The sequence below is a fragment of the Ailuropoda melanoleuca genome, chromosome 12 (assembly GCF_002007445.2).
Source record: "Ailuropoda melanoleuca isolate Jingjing chromosome 12, ASM200744v2, whole genome shotgun sequence".
Taxonomy (NCBI): Eukaryota; Metazoa; Chordata; class Mammalia; order Carnivora; family Ursidae; genus Ailuropoda; species Ailuropoda melanoleuca.
In genome coordinates this window covers 36154215-36177146 of record NC_048229.1, presented here as the reverse complement: position 1 = coordinate 36177146, position 22932 = coordinate 36154215, and the positions used below count along the sequence as shown (strand labels likewise).

General features: G+C 52.0%; 1 protein-coding gene across 1 annotated transcript in view; it reads left to right on the top strand.

The window, feature by feature from the left end:
- Positions 1-22932, top strand: part of SPTBN4 (spectrin beta, non-erythrocytic 4) — a 68710-nt gene that overhangs the window by 36917 nt on the left and 8861 nt on the right. The window contains 9 exon segments of the mRNA XM_034639013.1: positions 3121-3267; positions 4732-4995; positions 14282-14506; positions 15499-15588; positions 17972-18259; positions 18344-18471; positions 19347-19551; positions 19952-20332; positions 21282-21526. Coding sequence (XP_034494904.1) covers positions 3121-3267; positions 4732-4995; positions 14282-14506; positions 15499-15588; positions 17972-18259; positions 18344-18471; positions 19347-19551; positions 19952-20332; positions 21282-21526 — 1973 coding nt within the window.

Sequence of the window (22932 nt, the reverse complement as noted above, 5' to 3'; positions counted from 1 at the left end):
TGGGGGCGGGGACGCCCCGTCTAAGTGGGTCGTGGAGTGATGTTCACTCTGAGCCGCCAGGGGGCGCGCAGATTCCAGCCTCAGTGCGCAAGCTCCGCAGCTCCCGCCTCCTGTCGCTCTGGGGGAAGAGGGAGGGGCCCTGGGCGCCCCTGGCAACGGCGCGCGTTCGCGCCTACGGGTCCCGCGGGGACGCGCGGTGATCTCACCTTTCTCTCCGGAGATTTGTGAAAAGCGCCTTGCTGGGGAGAGTAGTAGACTTGGGGCGGGGAGCAGGCGTGGGTAGGCCAGCTGCCCAGAGCGCAACTTAGGTCAGAGACAGTCCAGAAACAAGCTTCCACCCCTTTGAAAGTGTCCAGGAATCAAGCTGTACCCCTTTAGAGATGATCTACACACTGTAAGGATCGCCCCAAATCAGAGATGGTTCAGGTTCCCTTCCCCGTTAGAGAACGGTTCAGGAAGCATGCCACCTCCCCCTCCTTCCCCTGCATTCCATAAAAACGGTTCTGGACCACGTAAAAGATTGCCCCATTAGAGATGGTCCAATAAATATTTTCCTATCCCCAGAGATGATACCGGCCTCATCCATCTACCCAGGATCATCACCGCCCCCCCCCAATGATCCAGTGCCGAAGTTTCCCCCAAACAAAGATGGTTCAGGAACCAGTCCCCAATTCCTCCTATTAAAGATGATTTGACGCCCTCCATGGTGAACCACAACAGGAGATTGTTCTCTCCACATATGAAATGGACAAGGGCCTCCATACCTCCCGCCTCCACATAACTCAAGCGCATTAGAGATGGTCTGGGACTCAAGCCCACTGGAGATGGGTCGAAGAACACCCTGTCTCCCTCCTTCCTGATGGAGATTATTCTAGCTGTCCATCTTCCAGGTCTATCTGGCAGAACATCTTATGAGATGTTCCAGGACCCCTCCCATATCCCCTATCTATATTCCAGAGATAGGCAGGCATCTGAGTCCCTTCTTATTAGAGATGGTTTAGGAGTCCACTCCACCCCCATCCCATACTTCACATAGCTGAGGTAGCCCAGGCCCCCCCTCCTGCCCTTCGATTCCAGGAGCTCCTTCTGCCTCCTGTGAGATTGTTCTGGACCAAATAGCAATAATCTGAGATGGCGCAGAACCACCCCCCCAACCCCCCATGCTTTAGGGAGGGTGGTGAATCCTCAGCCCCCCAAAAAAAAAAAAAAAAAAAAAAAAAAAAAAAAAAAAAAAAAAAAAAAAAAAAAAAAANTGGGGAGGGGCAGCGAAGCTGGGAGCTGTCCGCGGTGCTAGTGCGGGCGGACTGAGGGGCCGGGTCCCAAGGGAGGGAAGCGGAGCAGGGGGACTTCTGAGGCTACTCCGGAGGTAGTCTGGATTTGCTCTGGGGTTTAAGGAGGTCTCATCTTCTCTAGGGGGTTATCCTCTGGGTAACGGGGGATCTGATTTTTGCCCTGGGGCTGAGGGGCTCTCAACCTTTTGAGGGGTTTCTTCCTTGGTTCTTGCGCGATCTGTATTAGCCTTAAATGATGGGAACGAATCACTTTTGCAGGGGTCTGCTTTGGGTGATGAGGGACTTGGATTTGCTCTGGGTTTGGGGGCTCTGATTTTGAGGGCCGTTTCCTTGGTTGTTCGGGACTCTAGCTTAGCCCTCGGTGATGGAGGTCAATCACTTTTGGGGGACTTTACCTTGATGACGAAGTACCATCTCCTTCAGGGGCTTTGCCTTCACTGTGAGCTGTGGCTGCCATTGGCGAGCTCTTCCCTGTGTATCAGAAACCTGTGAATTGAGTTGGAGGGTTCAGCATTTGACTTGACTCGTGTGTGTGTGTGTGTGTGTGCGCGCGCGCGCGTGTGTGTGTGTGACGGAGTCTGAAGCTGACCTGGGCCCCTAGGGAGCACATGCTCCGGGGACACAGGGTGGGGTTTGGCCGGCTCCGGATTTGTCCTTGGCCATGACTGCATTTGCCTCCCAGATCGAGCTAGAGTCTNTTTGGTTTTTTTTTTTTTTTTTTTTTTTTTTTTTTTTTTTTGCAGGAGGGAAGAAGAGGATCTTGTGACTGGGGGGTGGGGAGGAAAAGAGGGAGGAGCAAAATGTCCCAGGTGCCAGGTTTGGTTATGAGTGGGTGGGGAGATTCCGGTTTGGGGGACAAGTCTTATTTGGGGGGTCTCAGAAAGCAGCCTTGTGATTGGTCCTGCTCAGGGTAATGAAAGGGGGGCTATTCTGTGCTTGCATTTTGGATGACTGGTCTTGCTGGTGGGTGGGAGAAATAGAACTGGCTTTAATTTGGGAGGGGGGCTGGCTTAGAAGGTTCTGTCTGATTCTGTTGAGGAGTCTGGGACTAGATTTTGGGGTTGGCTCATGTGGGGAGCCAAAGGCGGCCCTGTTGCTTACATTAGGGAAGTTCAATTTGGCTGGGGGCTGCAACTAGTCATGGTTTGGGGGAACTGCTATCTTGGAGTCCCAGAACTGAATATGGGGAAGTCTTAAGGGCTCATTAGGGAAGCTGGATCGGGGTTGTGGGGGATGGGTTTACCCCAGATTGGAGGGCTACTTTGGAGGGAACTAGACTTGGCTCTAGTTGGGAAGTTGTTTAGGGGTTCATCTGGCCGTATTGGGAGGCTAGAGCTAGCTATGGGCTTCATTTGATACCCTTGGGAATGGCTTGAGACTCTTGAATTGGTCTTTATTGGAGGAGGTTAAGACTGAATCAAAGGGTCAAAGTGTTGCTATTGGGAAGACGGTGCGGGAACCTGGGGCTAAATTAGAAGTTAGCTAAATTAGGTGGAGGTCTAGTTTTGGAGGGTTGATTTGTCCCTGGGTGGGAAGAGGCTCACTGGCCCAGGGGCTTGTGAGGAATTGAGAAGGGCTGCCATAAGGATGGGGCAGCTAAGAGATTGGGCATTGTGGGGGATGCCCATCCATCCTCAGCCCCCGAGGAAGGAACTTGAGCTGTGCTCCCCCTCCTCCAACGAAGACCTTACTTGCAAAGGTTCTCCCATCCCTTCCTCTCTCCCTCCACCTAAATCTAGCAGCCTAGACTTTGGGACCTTCTGGAGGGGATAGGGGTACTGTGTCAGGTTGGGGGAATTGGCTGAGCTCCTCTCCCTGTCCTGCACAGCTGGATGGCTGGATCCATGAGAAAATGCTAATGGCGCGGGATGGCACACGGGAAGACGGCCACAAGCTCCATAAGAGATGGCTCCGGCACCAGGCATTCATGGCCGAGCTGGCTCAGAATAAGGAGTGGCTGGAGAAGATCGAGAGGGTGAGGATGTAGAAGGTCCCTCTGCCCGTGCCAGGTGCTGGAGGCCTCCAGGGGACCCCCATCTCAGTTCCTGAGCCCTCCACTGCCGCGCTGCCATTGCCACCCCTCTGAACCCTTTCCGATCATTTCCACATATGCATCTAGCAATGTGGCCGTGAGCAATTCTTGTAACCTTTTTGAGCTTTGGTTTTGCCATCTGTAAAATGGCTAGCATCTCTTCCGCAGGGTGCCCACACCCTCCTGGTTGTGAAATATTTTACCCCTTCCTGTCACCTCCCCCACCAGGTTTTCTTCCACTTCACTTGGAGCATGTAGGCTGGAAGGTCAAGTAGACAGGCCAGAGCAGTCCTGGAAGACCCAGGGTTAATGTGAACTTTGGATTCCTCCAACCCTGGGTTCTAACTGTGTCTACGCCTCTTATGAGCTGTGGACCCTGGCGAATTGTGCTAACCACTTTGAGCTACAGTTTGCTCCGCTTTAAAATGAAGGAGGGGGCACCTGGGTGGCACAGCGGTTAAGCGTTTGCCTTCGGCTCAGGGCGTGATCCCGGCGTTCTGGGATCGAGCCCCACATCAGGCTCTTCTGCTGTGAGCCTGCTTCTTCCTCTCCCACTCCCCCTGCTTGTGTTCCCTCTCTCGCTGGCTGTCTCTATCTCTGTAGAATAAATAAATAAAATCTTTAAAAAAAAATAAAATGAAGGAAACAGGGGCACCTGGCTGGCTCAGTCGGAAGAGCATTTGACTCTTGATCTTGGGGTCATGAGTTCGAGCCCCATGTTGGGTATAGAGATTACTTAAATAAATAAAATTTTTAAAAAAGGAGATTAAATAAGTAAACAATGAACATTGCTACTTACCTGGGCTCTTAACGCATGTAAAATCCTTAATACAAGGCCAGGCACCTAGGAGCAAAGTTGCTATCATATTGTTATTTTTAGTATGTACTGTACCGTGGGTAGCTCTAGGCCACCCAGGAGCTTGACTTCAGTCTTGGAGGAACCCAGCCTCAATCCCCAAAACTGATCCCTACTCTTATTGAACCCCTAGACCTATAGCCCTTAGTAGCCCCACTCTTCTGACTCAAAGGGAACACCCGGATCAGCCTTAAACCCATTGATAACCCATAAATGGCGGCACAAGGCAAAGCCACTCTTTGGGTTTAATGGAAGTTCATTCTCTCTGCTTCTTTTGCTCTCCCTCTATCTCTTCTGCCTGTCTCTCTCTCTCGTCTGTCTTTCTTATGGTCCTCTTCCCATGTTTCTGACTTCATGGGCATGTCCCTGTGTCCATCACTCTGTGTCTGTCTCTTGCCTCATCTCTCTTCCTGTGCGTCGGTTCCTTCCATCTCTGGGCCTGTCTCCATCTCCACATCTCTCCCTGTGTCCCACTGCCCCCCTACTTCTTTGTCCCTCCCCACCACCTGCCCCCTCCTGCTCACTTCCCCTCTCCCACCTGTCTGAGGCAGGAGGGCCAGCAACTGATGCAGGAGAAACCAGAGCTGGCGGCCTCCGTGCGGAAAAAGCTGGGTGAGATCCGCCAGTGCTGGGCCGAGCTGGAGAGCACCACCCAGGCCAAGGCACGACAGCTCTTTGAGGCCAGCAAAGCCGACCAGCTGGTGCAGAGCTTCGCCGAGCTGGACAAGAAGCTCCTTCACATGGAAAGCCAGCTGCAAGACGTGGATCCCGGCGGGGACCTGGCCACTGTCAACAGTCAGCTCAAGAAGCTACAGGTAGGGCCTGGCTGACCCAGACAGGGGCTCTGCATGCGCCCACAGGGCCTGAGTTGGGATTGGACTCCACTCAAGGTTTTCCATGCAGAGGGGATTTCGTACAGGGATTTATTTCAGATGTGTCAGAAGGGCTGGAAGAGCAGAAAGGGAGGACCGAGGGAATCCTGTTAGATAGGAACGCACTCCTTCCAGCACCCCTAAGAGATTGGTACCATGATTATCCCCCATTTTACCAGTGGGGGAAAGCGAGGCACAGAAGGTGAAGCACCTAGCCCCGGGACACACAGCTAGCTGGTGGCTCCCTTAGGACGTGGGGAAGGCCCGGGGAACAGACACAGCGTCTGCATTATTTCTGCTCCTCACTGGCAGCCGGTCTTTGGTCAGTATCTGACCGTTCGACACGACTGGCTGGAGATGCGAAAGCAGGGGTTGCTTTTCACCCCTCAAGATGTAACAGCGCCTGCCTTCCTGTGCCAGGAACCATGCCTGACCGTGGCTGAGGGGAAACTGAGACTCCAGGAGGTGAACATACTGGCCCAGTAGCAAGTGAAGGGCCTGGATTCAAATCCAGGACCCTCAACTCCTCACCGCTCCTTTTCATACACCTTCCGCAGAGTTACGCTTCTAAAGGGCTTGGCATAGGGTCTGGTGGGGGCGGGGGGAGGAAAAAAAAGGGAAAAAGTTAACTAATCATAAGAGCATAAAAATGCTCATTAGAATCCATTCATTTATGCAGCAAGTCTTTACTGAGCACCGACTGTATGCCAGGTGCTTTTCTCGGACCGTGCATCCGAGAGGGACCAAAAGAGGGACCAAAGCCCGCAGCCTTCACGGGGCTTCTGTTCTGGTGGGGGACAGATCTGAATCTGATGCCAGGGAGGTCATTGCTTTATCTGCAGCAGTGGCCCTCACATGCCTTGGTCTCCGGGACACCTTTCCGCTCTTAGAACTCACGGAGATCCCCCAAGAGCTTTGGTTCGGTGCATCGTACCCATCAATAAGTGCACTAAAAAAAAAAAAAAAAGTGATTCACATAAAAACAACGATAATCAATCAATTTTTTGATATTAACCCCAGAGCATTCTTTTATGAAGAATAACTCTATTTTCTGAGCGCCCCCCCCAAAAAAAATATTAGGAGATTGGCACTGTTTCCAGTGCAGCAACTGTTTCTTGTCCGGCTTAAAAGAAGAATCTCACTTTTGCTTCTGCCCGCCTTCTGTTTTCTGTGGCAAAAGCACGGGTCACCTGGTCCCCGCAAAACCACGCTGTACCCTTGGGAGAGAATGAGAATAAAGGCAAATCGCACCTTAGTATTTTGATAAAATAGTTGTAACCCTGCAGAGCCCTTGGAAAGATGTTGGGGATGTGGTGAGCTGTCAAAAAACGGGGATCTGTGACTGGCAGGGGGGCGCCAGCCAGGAAACAGAAGGCATGTTCCACTGAGGACAGCTTGAGGAAGTTGGTATAATGGTTCGATTCTCTGCCATCGCTGTCTTGAAATTCTTTTTTTTAAGATTTTATTTATTTATTTATTTGAGAGCGAGAGGGAAGGTGAGCATGGGAGAGAGAGAGAGAGAACCAGTGGGAGGAGAGGCAGAGGGAGAAGGAGAAGCAGATTCCCCACTGAGCAGGACGTGGGACTCGATCCTAGGACCCTGAGATCATGACCTGAGCTGAAGGCAGATGCTTCAGTGACTGAGCCACCCAGGCGCCCCGTGAAATTCTTAATAATATTTGAACGCGGGGCCCCACAAATTATGTAGCTAGTCCTGAGCCGAACCCATCTGGAAGCCAGAAGGCAGGGGAGGCGACTGGGGATGGTCTGTACAGGTCAGTGTCTCCGGGGCCACAGAGCAGGGTGGAGAAGCTGAGACTCTGAATCAGGAGGGGCAAAAGAAGGCATCCAGTGCCACAGCAAATATGACACAACTATTAGTGGCACTGTTAGTGGTCTTATCCTGCTAAGTCGCTCGTTGGCAGCGGGACTGTGGGAGGCAGTGTGGCACCATGGTCAAGGCCACGGAGGAGGGAGCCTGGCTGCCTGGGGTCAAGCCCTGGCTCTCTGACTTACCAACTGGGTGACCTAGAAATTGCTTCTTGCTTTGTGCCTCAGTTTCTCCTTCCATAGCATGGGTATAATGATAGTACTGACTTCATGTGGATGTCGTAGAGATGAAAAGACCTAATTTATCGAGTAGTTTCAGAATTGCTGACTTAACAAATCTGAATTTTGGTGTTTGTTTACAGGTTTTTAACATTTTTATTTTAACGGTCTTCAGCCGGAGGGCATATGCTCTATTCAAAGTTACTTGGTCATTATTTCCTGACCTTTGGTGTGGTTCTTATTTATGCGAACATTGTTTCCTTTCGAAACATTTCTCCCCCCCACACTCATTTTGCTGCTTAAAAATGTATTTTTTACATTGAAATGTTAATATAGTGCCAGAAGTTAGGACGGTCTTCAGTTCACATGATCTTGCCAAATAGCTTGCCCGAAGTCTGCTGCCAATTATTGCTCTCTCCCCAGCAGCCCATGAGAGTTCCTGTTTCTGCCCATACTCGCCAGCACCTGGTATTGTCAGACTCTTTAGATTTTTCCCGGTCCGATGGATGGGTGTTTGCATCTGTATTTTTTCCGGTGACTGGTGAGCTTGAACATCCCTGTTTTTCTTCGAGCCATGTAGGTTTTGGAGGGAGGATTTGGGGCGTCCTGTTCTTCCCTCCCCATGGAAGGAAGCGCTGTTCAAGCATTATTCCAGGGAGAGGCCGAGGCCCAGCAGAGACAAGGGTCTGGCTGGGGGTCACACAGAGATGGGAGGCAGGACTTTCCCCAGCAGAGGGAGCCCGAGGCGGCGGGGAGTGACTCAGTAGGCCACCGCCCCCAGATGGAGCCCAGCTGGGCCTCAGGAGCTGCCGCTGGGGAGGGGAGGGGCTGCCCAAGGCCCCCGCTGTCCCCTGGGCCGCCTGAGAGTTCAGACGCTGGGCACAGGCAGGAGGGCGTGCGGCTGCCATCCAGCCGGCAAATTTCCTGGCTGCCGCATCCCTCCGGCCCTGGGGCCAGGCGGGACTGGAGCAGGCTGGTTCAGGCAGACGGGGTGTGGATGTGTGAGCGATCTGCCCCCTTGGCCTCTCTCTGGGCCTGTCTCTCCGTCCTGCTACCCGAGATCCTCTGTATGGAAACTTTGGAAGTTGCTGTCTCCCGTGTCCATGTCCCTTTATTTTTCTTACTTTCTCACTCTCTTCTCTTTTTGTTTCCGTCCCATCTCTGCCTCCATCCCTTGATCCCTGTGTCCTCCTGCATCCTCCCCAGCGTCCCCTGACCAGCGGCTGCAGCAGTCTTCCTGGGAGCCCACCTGAGGTGTAGGCCACATGACCCCGAGTCCTCTCTCAGAATCCCCCTGCCCAACTGGCCTTACTCGCCCAGGGACCAGATGGCGGTGTTCCAGGCCCCCGCTTGCCAGTCCTCAGGGGCCTGACCAGCTGGTCTGGCTCAGCCACGGGCTCCTGCCTGGGGAAGGAGGGGGTGGTTGGTCTCCTGCCATCCGAGGGGGCCGGCCAGGGGAAAATGCACTGGAGGCTTTGCAGCTGCTAAGCTGGGCCCCTGGGGACTCCTTACCACCCACTCCACCCCTGGGACCTTCCCACCACCAAGCAAGGCTCTTTCTCTGGCCAAGGAGTCACACCCCCACCCCACCCCCACCTCGATTCTTTGTGTCGTATGTCTTCATGAGCTCAAAACGGCCTAGGGGGAGAGTCAGGGTACAGGAGCGGCATGGCCAGGGTTTGAAGCCCCATTCTACTGCATGGCCCAGGGCAAGTGACCCCACCTTTCTGAGCCTCCATTCTAGAGAAGCAGAGTGACTGAGAGCTGCTGGGATTTTGTGGATTCGAATTCCGGCCCTGGCAGTCTTTACTCTGGACCAGGGACTGCTCCTCCGAGTCTGATTCCCCAGCTGGAAAATGGGAAGGCAGCAAGATGGATCAAGTAGGGATGAGAATGATCTGGGGGTCAGAGCTTGTGTGTTACTACCTACCACGTGGCTAGTGCCAGAGGCTTTCTCCAAAGTGGGCTTACATTTAATGTCTTTTTTAAAATTAAGATTTAATTCCAAACCATAGAATGCACACTTTTAATGTGTACAAGTCAGTGGTTTTCATTTTTTTGCAAATCACCTCCCCCCAAAAAAATTCCGTTCCCATTAGCTCCATCTACCAATTTACCCCCTCTACCCATCTTCTTTTTGACTCTATAGATTTGCCTGTTTTGGACATTTCATATAAATGGAATCATACAATTTGTGGTCCTCATATTTTCAAGAGTCATCCTTGTGGTAGAGTGTATCAGTACTTCATGGCCCCTCTGGTTTTGATGTGTGTAAAGCTGGCTTAATTTTTAAAATTCTTAATTTTTAATACGGCCCAGCATACTAGCCTGGATCCCAGGGCCAGGTGCTGGGATCCAACTGTGAACGAAACAAACGTCCCCATCTTCCCCCAACCCCTTGGGCTGTGAGGATTACATACATTAATCCTGGTCCAGTGCTTAGAGCAGTGGCTGGCATGGGGCAGGCATCAGGATGTGTTACCTATTATCGCTGCTAGGGTAAGAAATATAACATGAAAAGTGAAAAGGCTTACTTCCCCCTCCACACACACATGGTCACACTCCCCGGGGGTGTCACTCGTTTTTTCCTTTTTTTTTTTTTTTTTAAGATTTTTATTTATTTTTTGAGAGAGAGAGCACGAGCAGGGGCAGAGACAGAGGGAGAGGGAGAAGCAGACTCCCCATTGAGCAGGGAGCCCGATACGGGACTCGATCCCAGGACCCCGGGATCATGACCTGAGCTGAAGGCAGACGCTTAACCGACTGAGCCCTCCAGGCATCCCATGGGGGTGTCATTCTTGTCACAGTTTCTTCTGTGTCCTGGAAATCTTCCATGCATGCACACACATACATGAGACATAGAGACAGACCAGACTGAAGTTGCCCTTTTCACTGGACAAAACCCCCCAGGTGTCCTTTCTTGTCCAAGACTGTATGGATATACTGCTTGCGTGGTATTCCATGGGGTGATTCAACAATCTATCTTTAACCAGCCCTCTGTTGAGAGACCTCTGGGCTGTTTCTAATCTTCTGCTAGTATAAATAGCACCACAGTAGACATCCCTGTCCATATGCATCTGAGCCTACATGCAAATATTTCTGTAGAAGAGAGTCCTCCAGGGGCTCCTGGGTGGCTGAGTCAGTTAAGCATGTGCCTTCCACTCGGGTCATGATCCCAGGATCCTGGGATCGAGCCCGCATCGCATCGGGCTCCCTGCTCAGCGGGGGTCTACTCCCCTTCCCTCTGCACCTCCTCCCTGCTTGTGTTTTCTTTCTCAAATAGATAAACAAAATCTAAAAAGAAAAGGAAAAAAGAGTCCTCCAAGTAACATTTCTGATCCAAAAGGTGTACATGTTAAACTTTTTTAGAGATATTGCCAAGTGTCCCCGTGAAAAGGCAGTGGGCGCACCTGTGTGTGATAGCTCTCTCCTCCCCGAGTAGTCCCCATCATTAGGCATTATCAAGCTTTCTCACCTCTGCTAATCTGAGAAGTGAAAGATCTGTTTTACAGTTATTTTGGTCTTTTAAAAGATTTTATTTATTTGAGAGAGAGAGAGAGATCATGAGTAGGTGAGCAGGGAGGGGCAGAGGGAGAAGCAGACTCCCCGCTGAGCAGGGAGCCTGATGTCGGCTTCACCCCAGGACTCTGGGATCATGACCTGAGCTAAAGGCAGACACCTAACTGACTGAGCCACCCAGACGCCCCTGTCTTATAATTATTTTAAATTTACATTTCCCTTAACGTTGAAGGAGGCTGAACGCCTTTTTGTACATTTAATGAGCACGGTACTTCTGTATCCTTTGCTCGTGTTTGCAGGGAAGGATCCGCATTAAACAGGCATTCAAAATATGTGGCGTTCTTGCAGAAGTAGAAAAGTGTTAGTCCTGGAATGATTCCAACTCGGGTCATACGGCCACTTGGTGGGCAAATGATGGAGAGGTTTTCATCTAGCGGAGAACTGGAACTTATTAGCATTTCGGATTATATTTAAGAGTTTCCAGAATTTGAATGCATTTTGATTTTCTACGCATTACTGCAACGATTTTCCTGGTGGAAAAGGTTTTGGAGTGACTATTTTACTTTTCTTTGATTTCTGCAGCTTGTAATTGTGCCTTTTGAAATTTCCTTTTATATGCTTTTGGCTTGTTATAACATTTGCTTTTTATCAATTTTCATGACTCCTACAGATTGTGAACTGTATCAGCTGGGATTCTTTGGGGTGCAGTTCATAAAACTTCAGCCCACATTGACTTAGGCTAACGGGGAGGTTCTTGGCTCACGTTGCTGAAAAACCCAGGGGGTAGGTAGGCAGCTTCAGGCATGGCTGGATCCGTTACTCAAATTATGTCCTCAGCAATCTGCCTCCGTTTCTGGGCCTTGCTTTCCTCTGTGTGGGCCTCAGAGTCGGGAGCCTGTTTCTGCCTGGTGGCAAGTTCCCCCACCCCCACCCCACCCCACCCCAGGCCTATGTGCTACCAACTGAGGAACCCCCTGGGAAAGAGAGCACCCTCCTGAGCTCACACACTTTTCCTGCAAAAGTGGGAAGTGTCTGGGGCGCCTGGGTAGCTCAGTGGGTTAAATGTACTGTTCTTGATCTCAGCTCAGGTCTTGAGCTCAGGTGGTGAGTTCAAACCCCAGATTGGGGGGGTTAAAAAAAAAAGTTTAAAAAGTGGGAAGAGTTTTCATTGGCAGATCTTACATCACATGCCATCATCTCTTACCCAATCCCCGTGGCCAGGGTGGCTTCAGTGTTCTGATTGGCTAGCGTGGCTCACGTGGTCACCCCTGGAGGTCTAGGTTTTCTTAGTTGCTGGGGAGCTCAGGTCTGAGAGGGATGTTGGAGGTGCTGCAGAGAAGGGATGGGCTGTGGGCTGGCAAAACCAGCAGTTCTGCCCTACAGAACCTTGGAACAACAGTCTTCACTTGGTTTGTGGGCTTTTACTATTGAGTTGCAGTCATTTGCTCTAATCTGTTACCCCACTTAATTTCATTATTATAGTGTTGTTTTCTTTTATGGCTTTCTCCCATCTGTTTAGAGTCACACAAGTAATACATAAATATATTCTTTTGGTTAAAGATCTTACTAACGTAGAAATCTTCGGTGAAACATAACATCTCCCTTAACCATAACTCCCGTTCCCACACCCCAAAAGGAACCTCAGTTATGATTTAACGTGCATCCTTCTAGACCTCTTTCTGTGCATTTACTAACTACCTGTGTGGATTTTGAATATTTTTAATTTTTAATGTTTAATTTAAAATTTTAGTAATTATATTTTACGGCTCAGACATCAAACACTGTATAAAAAAATCCTATGTGACAAGTCTCTCCTTCACCTCTGTCCCCATTCACTGAGTTGTCATCCCCCGCCCATAGGTACCATCTGTGATTAATTTCTTATTATTCCGGGGAATTTTTATGCATGTGCAACCCATGACAAATATAATGTATTCAAATGTATGTTCGAAGTTGCTTTTTTCTCCTAACAGCAAGTCTTGGCCATTGTTCCATATTGATGTGTATTTATTTAACCATTTCACTCTTGATGGGCATCATTTTGTTTCCAATTGTTTCCCATCATAAACTCTGCTACAGTGTGATCCTTGGACAAACATCTTTGTGCATATGTGCCAGTATTTCTTTAGTTATATTCCTAGAAGTGGCAGTGCAAATGCTAGGTCAAAGCGTATGAACTTTTTTGCATTTTGATAGGATCTGCCAAATGGCCATCAGAAAAGGCTCTGCTAATTTACACCACTGCCAGCTGACAGCGGCTGAGTGAGCCCATCTCCTTGCATCTTTGCCAATAATAGTTATTATCCATCTTTTACATGTGGCCAGTCTGGTGAATAAGAAAGGGTACCTTGTTTTCATTTGTATTTTCCTGCTGATTAGTAAGATGAGGCATCTCTTCCATATGCTTTTTAAAATTTCTGGGCGTTGCTTATTCACTCGGAGAGGTGTCTGTTCACATGGGGGCAGTCTTTTTCTTTGCCAGTGACGTTCATTTGTGCGTTGATCAAATCACAACCGAAGACCTATTACATGCCAAGACATTGTTCTAAGCGCTCGGGAATACAGAGGTCAACGACACAAACCCTGCCCTCATGAAGCTCCCATTCTAGAAGCAGGAGACCAATAAAAAAGCCACAAGTAAGGACAGAATTGGCTGATGATGGTAAGTGGAGACAGGAAGCAGGATAAAGGAAGTTCTTTAATTGTCAAAGGAACTACCTCCTTATTCTAATAGTATGTGTTATGTTGAATATTTTTTTCAGGTTGTCATTTGCCTTCTCACTACATCTAGAAATCTTGGTTGATGCAAAAGTACTTTATGTGGCTACATTTATAAATCTTTCCCTTTATGTTTTTTGTTTTTTTTTTCCCCTTGGGAAGATTTTCTCCATCCTAAGATTATAAAAGTATTTGCCCAGGTTTTCTTCTGTGCCTTATGGATTTACTTATTCCATTTAAGTCTTTAATCCATCTGGAATTGTTTTCAGCATAAAGAGCAAGGAAGGGATCCAGCTAAATTGGTTAGCCAGTTGGCCCATGACCACTCATTGAATAATCCATCTTTTCCTTGGGGATGTGAAATGGCATCTATAAAATGTATGAATTCTCCAGTGTATTTGGGTCTGCTTTTGCACTTTGTGTCTATCCCTATGGCATACCAACCATTTAAATCATTATAACTTCATATTTATGACATCTGGAAAGGTTGGCTCTTTGGACAAATTACCTTACTTCTCTGGGCCTCAGTTTCCACCTCTATAAAACGGGGATATCACCAAATTTGAAGGGTGGTTCTGAGAATGAATGAATAAATGAATGAATGAATGAATGAATGAATGAATGAATGAATGAACGGGCCGCTTCAGCCATGGGGCCAGGTAAGCCTCTTTGAGAAGGTAATGTTTGAGCGGAGATCTAATTGGCCAGGAAGAGCATGCCAGGTAGAGGGCGTGACAAAGACGAAGGCCCTGAGGCACAAACTAGTTTAGTGTGGGGCGGTGTCAGTGAGGAGCCTCGCTCTCCTGGAGGGGATTGAGCAGGGGCCGAGTTTGAAATGGTGCACCTTGGCGAGGGGTTTGGCTGTCGCCATAAAGGTACTGGGGAGCTACAGCAGAATTGGGAGGGAAGGTGGAGCCTGTTGACTCTGCCCCTGTCCCCACAGTCGATGGAGTCGCAGGTGGAGGAGTGGTACCGCGAGGTGGGAGAGTTGCAGGCGCAGACTGCGGCCCTGCCGCTGGAGCCGGCCAGCAAGGAGCTGGTGGGCGAGCGGCAGAACGCGGTGGGCGAGCGCCTGGTGCGCCTGCTCGAGCCGCTGCAGGAGCGCCGCCGCCTGCTGCTCGCCTCTAAGGAGCTGCACCAGGTGGCGCACGACCTCGACGACGAGCTGGTGAGGACCGCCGCGGGGGACTGGGGCGGGGCCGGGGTAACGGGGAGGAGATGGTCGCGCGGCTGCGGCGGGTTGGGAGGCCACGGGAGAGCCAGCGGGCGGCGGAGGCGTGGAGGTTGGGAATGGGGGCGGGGCCGTGGGACCTTGGCGCGTTCAAGGGCGGAGCTGGCTGGGAGACCTTCCCACTGACCCGCGGCTGCACTCAGTCATCCAGTTCTTACCTTGCTCATTCACTCGTTCACTTATCCACTCATTCATTCTTTCACCGTTTCGCATTTACACTTTCATTCATTCATTGATTTATTCATGAAACCAGTTAGTTATTCATTGACTCCTCTTTATTCCTTCTTCTGCTGATTTATTGCTATACATTTATTCACTCTCCCCTCATTCATTCATTTCCTCATTCAGTCCCTCGCTTCCTGATTTGCTCATTCATTCTTTCACTCACTAATTTGCTCATTCGCTTGATCCTTATGGGCCCAGCTCTGCACTTGGAGGATGCTGGGGTCACAGAGGGACCAAGATAGAGTCCATTCCTGCCCATAGAGGACTCAAGATTCCAAAGGGGAAAACGGACTTATCTCCAAACAGTGACAAGCCAGGGTGGTTCGGGCTATTATGAGGGAGTTTAGGAGGCTGTGGGAGCCCAGAGGAGGCAACTGGTCAAGGTCCAAAGTCAGGAGGATTTCCTAGAGGAGGGGATGTCTGCGTTGAGACATGAAAGAAGAGTCCCCGTGAGCCTGCTGAGGGAGAGGGAAGGGAATTGCAGGACTCAGGACCTGCCCGTGCCAAGGACAGAGGTAAGTAAGCCCGAACCTGGCTTGAGTGCAGAGAGCAAAATAGCACAGCAAGAGAGGGGGCCGAAGAGGTGATCAAGCTCTTCAGTGAGAAAGGGTCTTAGATGCTGTGCAGGTGCCTTACAGTTTAATTGGGATGCAGGGGTCCTTGGGTGCATTCTCCCCTTGACTTGCTCCCTGCATCCTCTTCAGGCATGGGTCCAGGAGAGACTGCCACTGGCCATGCAGACGGAGCGAGGCAGTGGTTTGCAGGCTGTCCAGCAGTATATCAAAAAGAACCAGGTGAGCGGAGCCAGGGTGAGGGTGTGGGGTAAGACACATTTGGAGACGAGTGAGAGAAAACAGCTCAAAGTGGTTAAAGCCAAAAAAGGAAATTTGTTGGCGCTTGGGATTGTGAACACTGTGGATAGCAGGTATGGATGCATCTAGGTGCTTCCATGATGTCCTGAATCTCGCAACTCCATTGTGTGTGTGTGTGTGTGTTTCTGTGTTAGCTTTGTTCTCAGGCCAACTCTCCTCTCTCTTGATGGTAAAAGACCTCCAACAGATTCACATCTACCTCCTATCAGCAGAATTGAAGAGGATTTCTCTCTCTCAATTATTTCAGCCATGGCCCCAGGGATCACTCTTATTGGCTCCGCTTGAGTCATGCACCCATCCCTGAACTAATCATGGCGGCCAGGGATTTAGACTACTCTGTTGGCCTGGTCTGGGCTCAGGCCCCACTCTTGGAACCTGCAGGTGGAGTCAGCCTTCACTTAATTACCCAGGCTGAGATGGAGACAAGGGGGTTCCCCAGAGAAAAGTCAGGGTGCGGTGAGTAACAGTAATGAGAATGGCTTGTTGGACAAGAAAAAAGACAAGCAACAACAAGTAAGAACTCAAACCACCCACAGGGAGAAAGGACAGAGATGATCAGCAAAAGAGCGCTGACTCCTAATGGTGTCCACTCCACTCATGATGGGGGAGCTCTTGAGCCCTAAGATCTCTGGATCTCTGTTCACCTCCCTGGGCCTTAGTTCCACATCCAGACAAGTAGAGAGTTGGTCTAGAGCAGTGGTTTTCAAATCACTTGGCAGAGGAACTTTCTGGGCGAAGCAACTCATTCACCGAAGCCCAGTGTAAGACTCATGAGTGAGGAATACTACTCCTACTACTACTAATTATATATTGATTAAGGACTTACTGTGTGCCAAGTGCAGTCATAGGGGGTTATACGTGGGTTTTTAAATTTTAATTTCCACAATAACTCTATCAGATGGGTATTCTCATTACTCCCCTTTACCAAAAAATAGGAGTTGGGAGAATGGACACTGAAGGATGGTGGGGAGGTGGGCTTACAAATTATTCTCGAAGGTTTGTGACCAAGCTGCCCTAGGAGGAGTTCTTTAAGAGGCTGGGGGGGGGCGTTAGCTTTCATTTTTCTATTTTGATGGAAACGTTTTGGCTATGTTGGTTGTGTGGTGTGTTTTTTTTTTTTTTAAGATTTTATGTATTTAATTGTTGGAGAGTGCGTGCGCATGCGCAGGAGCAGGAGTGGGGAGGGGCAGAGAGAGAGGGACATGCAGACTTCCCTCTGAGCATGGGCTTGGATCCCAGGACCCTGAGGTCATGACCTGAGCAGAAGGCAGACACTTGACAGATTGAGCCACCCAGGCGCCCCAGAAAACACTCCTGACCGTTGACAGTGCTGGGGACAAGTAGAAGTGGCCCGTCCTTTTCACAGTTGAGGGAAGTCGAGGGAAGCCATCAAGTGCGCTTCCTGCTTATCGCTGGGGGAGCTCCACTGTGCGGGTGCGGGAGTGCTGGGTGCTCCCCAGAGAGCAGAGGAGTGATAGCAGCTGGTATCGACTGAGTACCTACTGTGTGCCAGGCTCAGGTCCGAGTGCTCCAGGGTACAACAGCCCCACAGGGTGGACATTAAGCACGCCACCATCAGCCATGGGAAGTTGGCAAGTTCCTCAACCTCTCCGTGCCTCAGTTTCCCCGTCGGTAAAGTGAGACAGAGAACTGGAGCTGCAGTGAGGACAGGATGAGTGGCCACATCGTGCAAAGCCCTTGCTTAGCAAAGTGCCTGGCAGGTGGCAGGTGCTCAGGGTCACCTGTTATCCCCTCCATTTGCGAGTCGAGGAAACTGAGGCACAGGAGAGGCTAAGTAAGGTGTGCACCAAGTACAGAGCTGGTCGAGGGAACCTTCTGTGCTGATGGAAGTGTTCCATATCCTGACCTGGGTACACGGTGTACCCACGTGTAAACATGTTGAACTGTACTGGGGTGTGTGCACACCCCGCTGCACGTGAGATGCACACCCACTGCCCCCCAGCAGCCTGATTTTCAGACTGGTTTGGCCATCAGGGGGTATCTTACACCACCAGGCGTCTTGGTTGAGAGTACAGTGGCGGGAGCCTGCGTCCTGTGTTCAAATCCTGTCTCCCTCTTTCTAACTGTGTCACCGGGCGATGACTGCCCCTCTCGGTGCCAGTTTTCCCACCTGCCAGGTGAGTGAGTGAGGAGCAGCAAACTGCCTTGGGGTGCCTGGCGCAAGAGGGGCGATCTGCGGCGGTTTCTGATGCTCTCCGTGGGTTGTGCCAGTCTTCGAGGCGCACGCGGCCCCGCGGGGCTCCGAACGGCCCTCTCCACCCACACCCCCGCCTCCCGCCCCCAGGGCCTGCGGCGGGAGATCCAGGCGCACGGGCCGCGGCTGGAGGAGGTGCTGGAGCGCGCGGGCGCGCTGGCGTCGCTGCGCAGCCCGGAGGCGGAGGCCGTGCGCCGGGGCCAGGAGCAGCTGCAGGGCGCCTGGGCCGGACTGCGGGAGGCGGCCGAGCGGCGGCAGCAGGTGCTGGACGCCGCCTTCCAGGTGGAGCAGTACTACTTCGACGTGGCCGAGGTGGAGGCGTGGCTGGCGTGGATGGGCGAGCAGGAGCTGCTCATGATGAGTGAGGACAAGGGCAAGGTGCGCCCGGGCTGGGGGTGGGGGGGACCTGGGGGCGCTGGAGCCCGGGCCGGGCCGCTCATCGCGGGCGCCGTGTGCCCCCAGGACGAACAGAGCACCCTGCAACTGCTCAAGAAGCACCTTCAGCTGGAGCAGGGCGTGGAGAACTACGAGGAGAGCATCGCGCAGCTGTCGCGCCAGTGCCGGGCGCTGTTGGAGATGGGGCCGGGGGGGTGGGGCCAGTTTTTATGGAATGGTCCGGAAGGATCTGAAGCTTCACTATTGGAAATTGGGACACGGCCCAAATTGGACCTTGGGGTGGGAGAGGCCCTCACTGCCATGAGCTGGAGCCTTTGGATTTCAGCATGTCGTTGGAGCCCCGAATGGAGGGGCAGTGTAAGACTCATGAGTGAGGAATACTACTACTACTACTACTAATTATATATTGATTAAGGACTTACTGTCCTTAAGAGGGTGGGGCCAGGGGTATTGGGATTTCAGTGTAGGGGTGGGAGGTGATGTCTGAGGAGAGAAGGAAGAGCTCAGGACAGGGAAGGATCCTCTTCCTACCCAGTGTCTGTGAGGACAGAAAAGCTCAGAGTGCTGTGATTGGGCATAGCCCGAAACCTCCTGGGTGCCCAGGCATGGGGCCTCCCTGAGGCCAGGAACAGGGGCCATATCTGGGAGTCCTGGGCTAGGGGTGAGACCTGAGAAGGGGCACAGGGCCAGACCTCTGTCCTCCAGAGCCAGGAGATGGCCTGGAACTGAGGTAGGTTGTCTGGGGACCCAGGTAGGGAGTCAGCAGTCCCACCCAGGGCACTGGAGGGGCAGGGAGTGGGACCACAGAGAGGCTGGGGGAAGAGGGAGCAGTGAACTTATCAATCTTAGGAAAGCAAAGTTCCCTGGAGTGCTCAACTCCAAGTATTGGGTTCACTGAATCCAAGCTTTGCAGAAAATAGAGGCCCCCGCGAAGGAGTCTGAGCGGATACTACTCTGGCTGAAGGTTCAGGGGACACACAGCCTTGCCCTGAGAGGGGGTGTCGGGGTCACAGCTCTGTCCTGGAAATCTCAGGGGGCTCCATCCCTGCCCCTCCCTGTCCCCCATCAGTGAGCAGATCAGCCGTCGGCAGTCTCAGGTGGACCGTCTGTACGTGGCGCTCAAGGAGCTGGGTGAGGAGCGCAGGGTGGGCTTGGAGCAGCAGTACTGGCTCTACCAGCTCAGCCGCCAGGTGGACGAGCTCGAGCACTGGATTGCGGAGAAGGAGGTGGTGGCCGGCTCACCTGAGCTCGGCCAGGACTTCGAGCACGTCACGGTGAGCATCATTAGTAATGATATTAATACCAGAGGCTAGTGCGTGTCCTACTCAGCTTCTCTGGGCCTCAGTTTCCCCAGCTATAATGTGGGGATAATAATAGCCCCCTGGCTCCTTTGTGAGCCCAAAGATTCGCCATAGTGCACAGCGCTTAGGACAATACTCCACGCACACGCTGCCTAATATAGGAAGCGTTAGTTACCATCATCTGGTTATTTTTCTTGCTGTTGTTACTGTTACTGTTACAGAGTAAGTGCTCCGTAAGGGTTAGGTATTACTTGTTGTCATGACGGTCATCGTCAGCGTTAGTAGTAGTGTTACTCTTACCTGCTACAAGATGGTGGGCTGGAGGGGGCTTGTGCGCGCAGGACCGCTGCCCATGCCGTGTTCCCGGTGGCAGGTGCTGCAGGAGAAATTCTCAGAGTTTGCCAACGAGACGGGCACCGCAGGGCGGGAGCGGCTGGCGGCTGTGAACCAGATGGTGGATGAGCTGATCGAGTGCGGCCACACAGCGGCGGCCACCATGGCCGAGTGGAAGGACGGGCTGAACGAGGCGTGGGCCGAGCTGCTGGAGCTTATGGGCACTCGGGCCCAGCTGCTGGCCGCCTCTCGGGAGCTGCATAAGTTCTTCAGCGACGCCCGAGAGCTTCAGGGACAGATCGAGGAGAAGCGGAGGCGACTGCCCCGCCTGACCGCCCCGCCTGAGCCGAGACCCAGCGCGAGCTCCATGCAGCGGACCCTGCGCGCCTTTGAGCATGACCTGCAGCTCCTCGTGTCCCAGGTGGGGCGACCGCGGCCAAGAGGGGAGGTGGGAGGGCCTGGACGGCGTGGCCAAGGGGTGTTGGGCAGCAAAGCAGGCCAAAATCAGGCTATAGAGCAGATGGAAATTAGACAGTGGAGCAGGTGAAAACAGACCAGAGAACAGGCAGAAGCGAGATGATGGGGCAGGTAGAAAACCCACTGACTGCACAATGCCTAGAAGTCAGTGTCCAGAAAAGGTGGCCGAGTATGTCTGATAGAAATGAGACAGTGTTTCCAGTGGAGGCAGTGTTTCCCCTAGAAACTGTGAAGGGAGTCTTACCCAAATCCAGATGGAGAGCCTAAAGGAAGTTTCATAGGCTTCAGAGAAATTTGGCGGTGGGGCAGAGAGAAATTAACGTGTCTCTGATGGAAATCATATGATCTTCCTGCAAGAAATTTGATGGGGGTGGATTTTAACGGCCACGGCAACAGAGCTAATAGAAGTCAGGCTGTGGATCTGATGGGAATTGGGAGGCGGATCTGAGAAATCAGATGGAAATGAGGCTTTTGGGCGTCCTAGAACTCCCACGGCTCAACTGGCCCAACTGGGCTGCCTGTCCAGCGGAATGCAGAGACGGGACAATCATCTTTATGTGAACCATCCGGATGAGTGTTAGGAATCAGGCAGAGATTGATAGTGATTAGGTGGCAGATCTGATAGAAAGACGGCAGTCATTCCAGAAGAAATCAGGCGGTTGAACCAGTACAGAGTGAGCAGTGAGTCGGCTACATCTCTCTTAGCAGAACCAATAGAAATTGAGCAGGAGACACATTCTGAAGGAAACTGGGCAGCAGGGAGCGAAATGACAGAGACTCAGCTGTGGGATTGTGAGGGTGCGGGCTCCGGGCACCCAGCCAGCTGGTGGGGGAAGGAGGGCGGAGCCCAGAGCCCACGGAGGGGCTGGGGCTGGAGCCGGCATACCTCTCAGGTGCGGCAGCTCCAGGAGGGGGCAGCCCAGCTGCGGACGGTGTACGCGGGAGAGCACGCAGAGGCCATCGCCATTCGGGAGCAAGAGGTGCTGCAGGGCTGGAAGGAGCTGCTGGCCGCCTGTGAGGACGCCCGCCTGCACGTCAGCTCCACGGCCGATGCCCTGCGATTCCACAGCCAGGCCCGGGACCTGCTGTCCTGGATGGATGGCATCGCCAGCCAGATCGGGGCAGCTGACAAGCCCAGGTGCCCCTCCCCCCACCTCGGGCTTCCTACGTGCCACCCCCAGCCGGTCAGCAATCCCCTTCCCAGGAGAAATGACAGCAGCCAATAGCTGGGTGGCATCTGGGTGTCAGGCACTGTACTAAATGCTTCCTGTGTATCAGGACCCATCAGGCCTGGCCCTGGCGACGCAGAGCGCAGGGCATCCTCCTGCCTTCTGGCCTTCCCAGTTGCCCACCACTGCCCTCCCCGTGGGAGTGTCACAGCATGGGATGGGCTGCAGCCAGGATAGGGACAGTGACATGTGGGACTGTATTTGTGTCTTAACCTAGTGGGTGGTGGGCACTGATTTATTGCTGACGTGACGGTCTGATGTGAGCTGTCCTGCAGTGATGGGGACCCAAGGTCTTTCCATTACTTGGCCCTGGGAGTTTCATTCAGCTGCAGAGGACAATGGGATGGGATGGGAGCTTTCAAGGACTAAACCTATACCCACATTCTGTCAGCCCAGAAGCCCCAACCTGTCTGCCAACGGGGCTGGGGAACGTAGGCCAGTGGTGTGTCCGGGAAGACAGGGATTTCGAGAGCAGTGGACACAGAGCCTTATTTCTGTGACTGTGGGCCTGGCCTGTGTTCACGTACTCAGCGAATATTTATCGAATACCTACCATGTGCTGGATGGTGAGCAAGGCCAAGCTGCTGTCCTGGTTCAGCTTCCATTCTGCAGGGTGGAGACAGGCAACTCATAAATTAAAAAGCACCTAAAATTATTTCAGATAGCAGTAAGTGCTCTGAAGACAAATAAAGCAAAGTAAGGGGGTGAGGGGCTCACTGGCAAGGCCTCTCCGAAGATGGGATGTGGGCATGGAGACCTAGAGGAGGTGATGGTGAGTTGGGTAAAGTTTAGGGGGAAGGGTTTTCCAGGTGAAGGGATCAGCAAGTACGGAGGCCCTGAGGTAGGTGGTGGTCATGCGTCTTTGAGGAAGAGCCAGACCATCCTTATGGCTGGCTGGAGTGAGTGAGGTGGGGGAGGTAGCAGAAGGTCACTCCAGATGCCTTGTGGGAAAGAGTAAGGAGAGCAAAGGGTAGAAACAGGTGGACCAGCCAGGAGGTGCTGCTATAATCCAGGTGAGAGGTGGGGGTGGCTTGGTCCAGTGTGATGGTTGTACAGATGGGAAGAAGTGATTCATTTAGGAATTAACACCTTTTTATTATGAAAAATTACAAATATACCCAGAAATAGCAGTAACAGTATTGTGACCCCCCCACGTGGAGAGTAAACACCAATCAACATCTGGCCCATCCTCTTTCATCTGTACACTCCCTGACTCCCCTCCACCCCTCACTGAGTTCTTTTAAAACAAAATCTCAGGCTTCACATCATTTTGTGGTGTATGTTTTAAAGGTATAAATGTCCAGTGTGACTGATG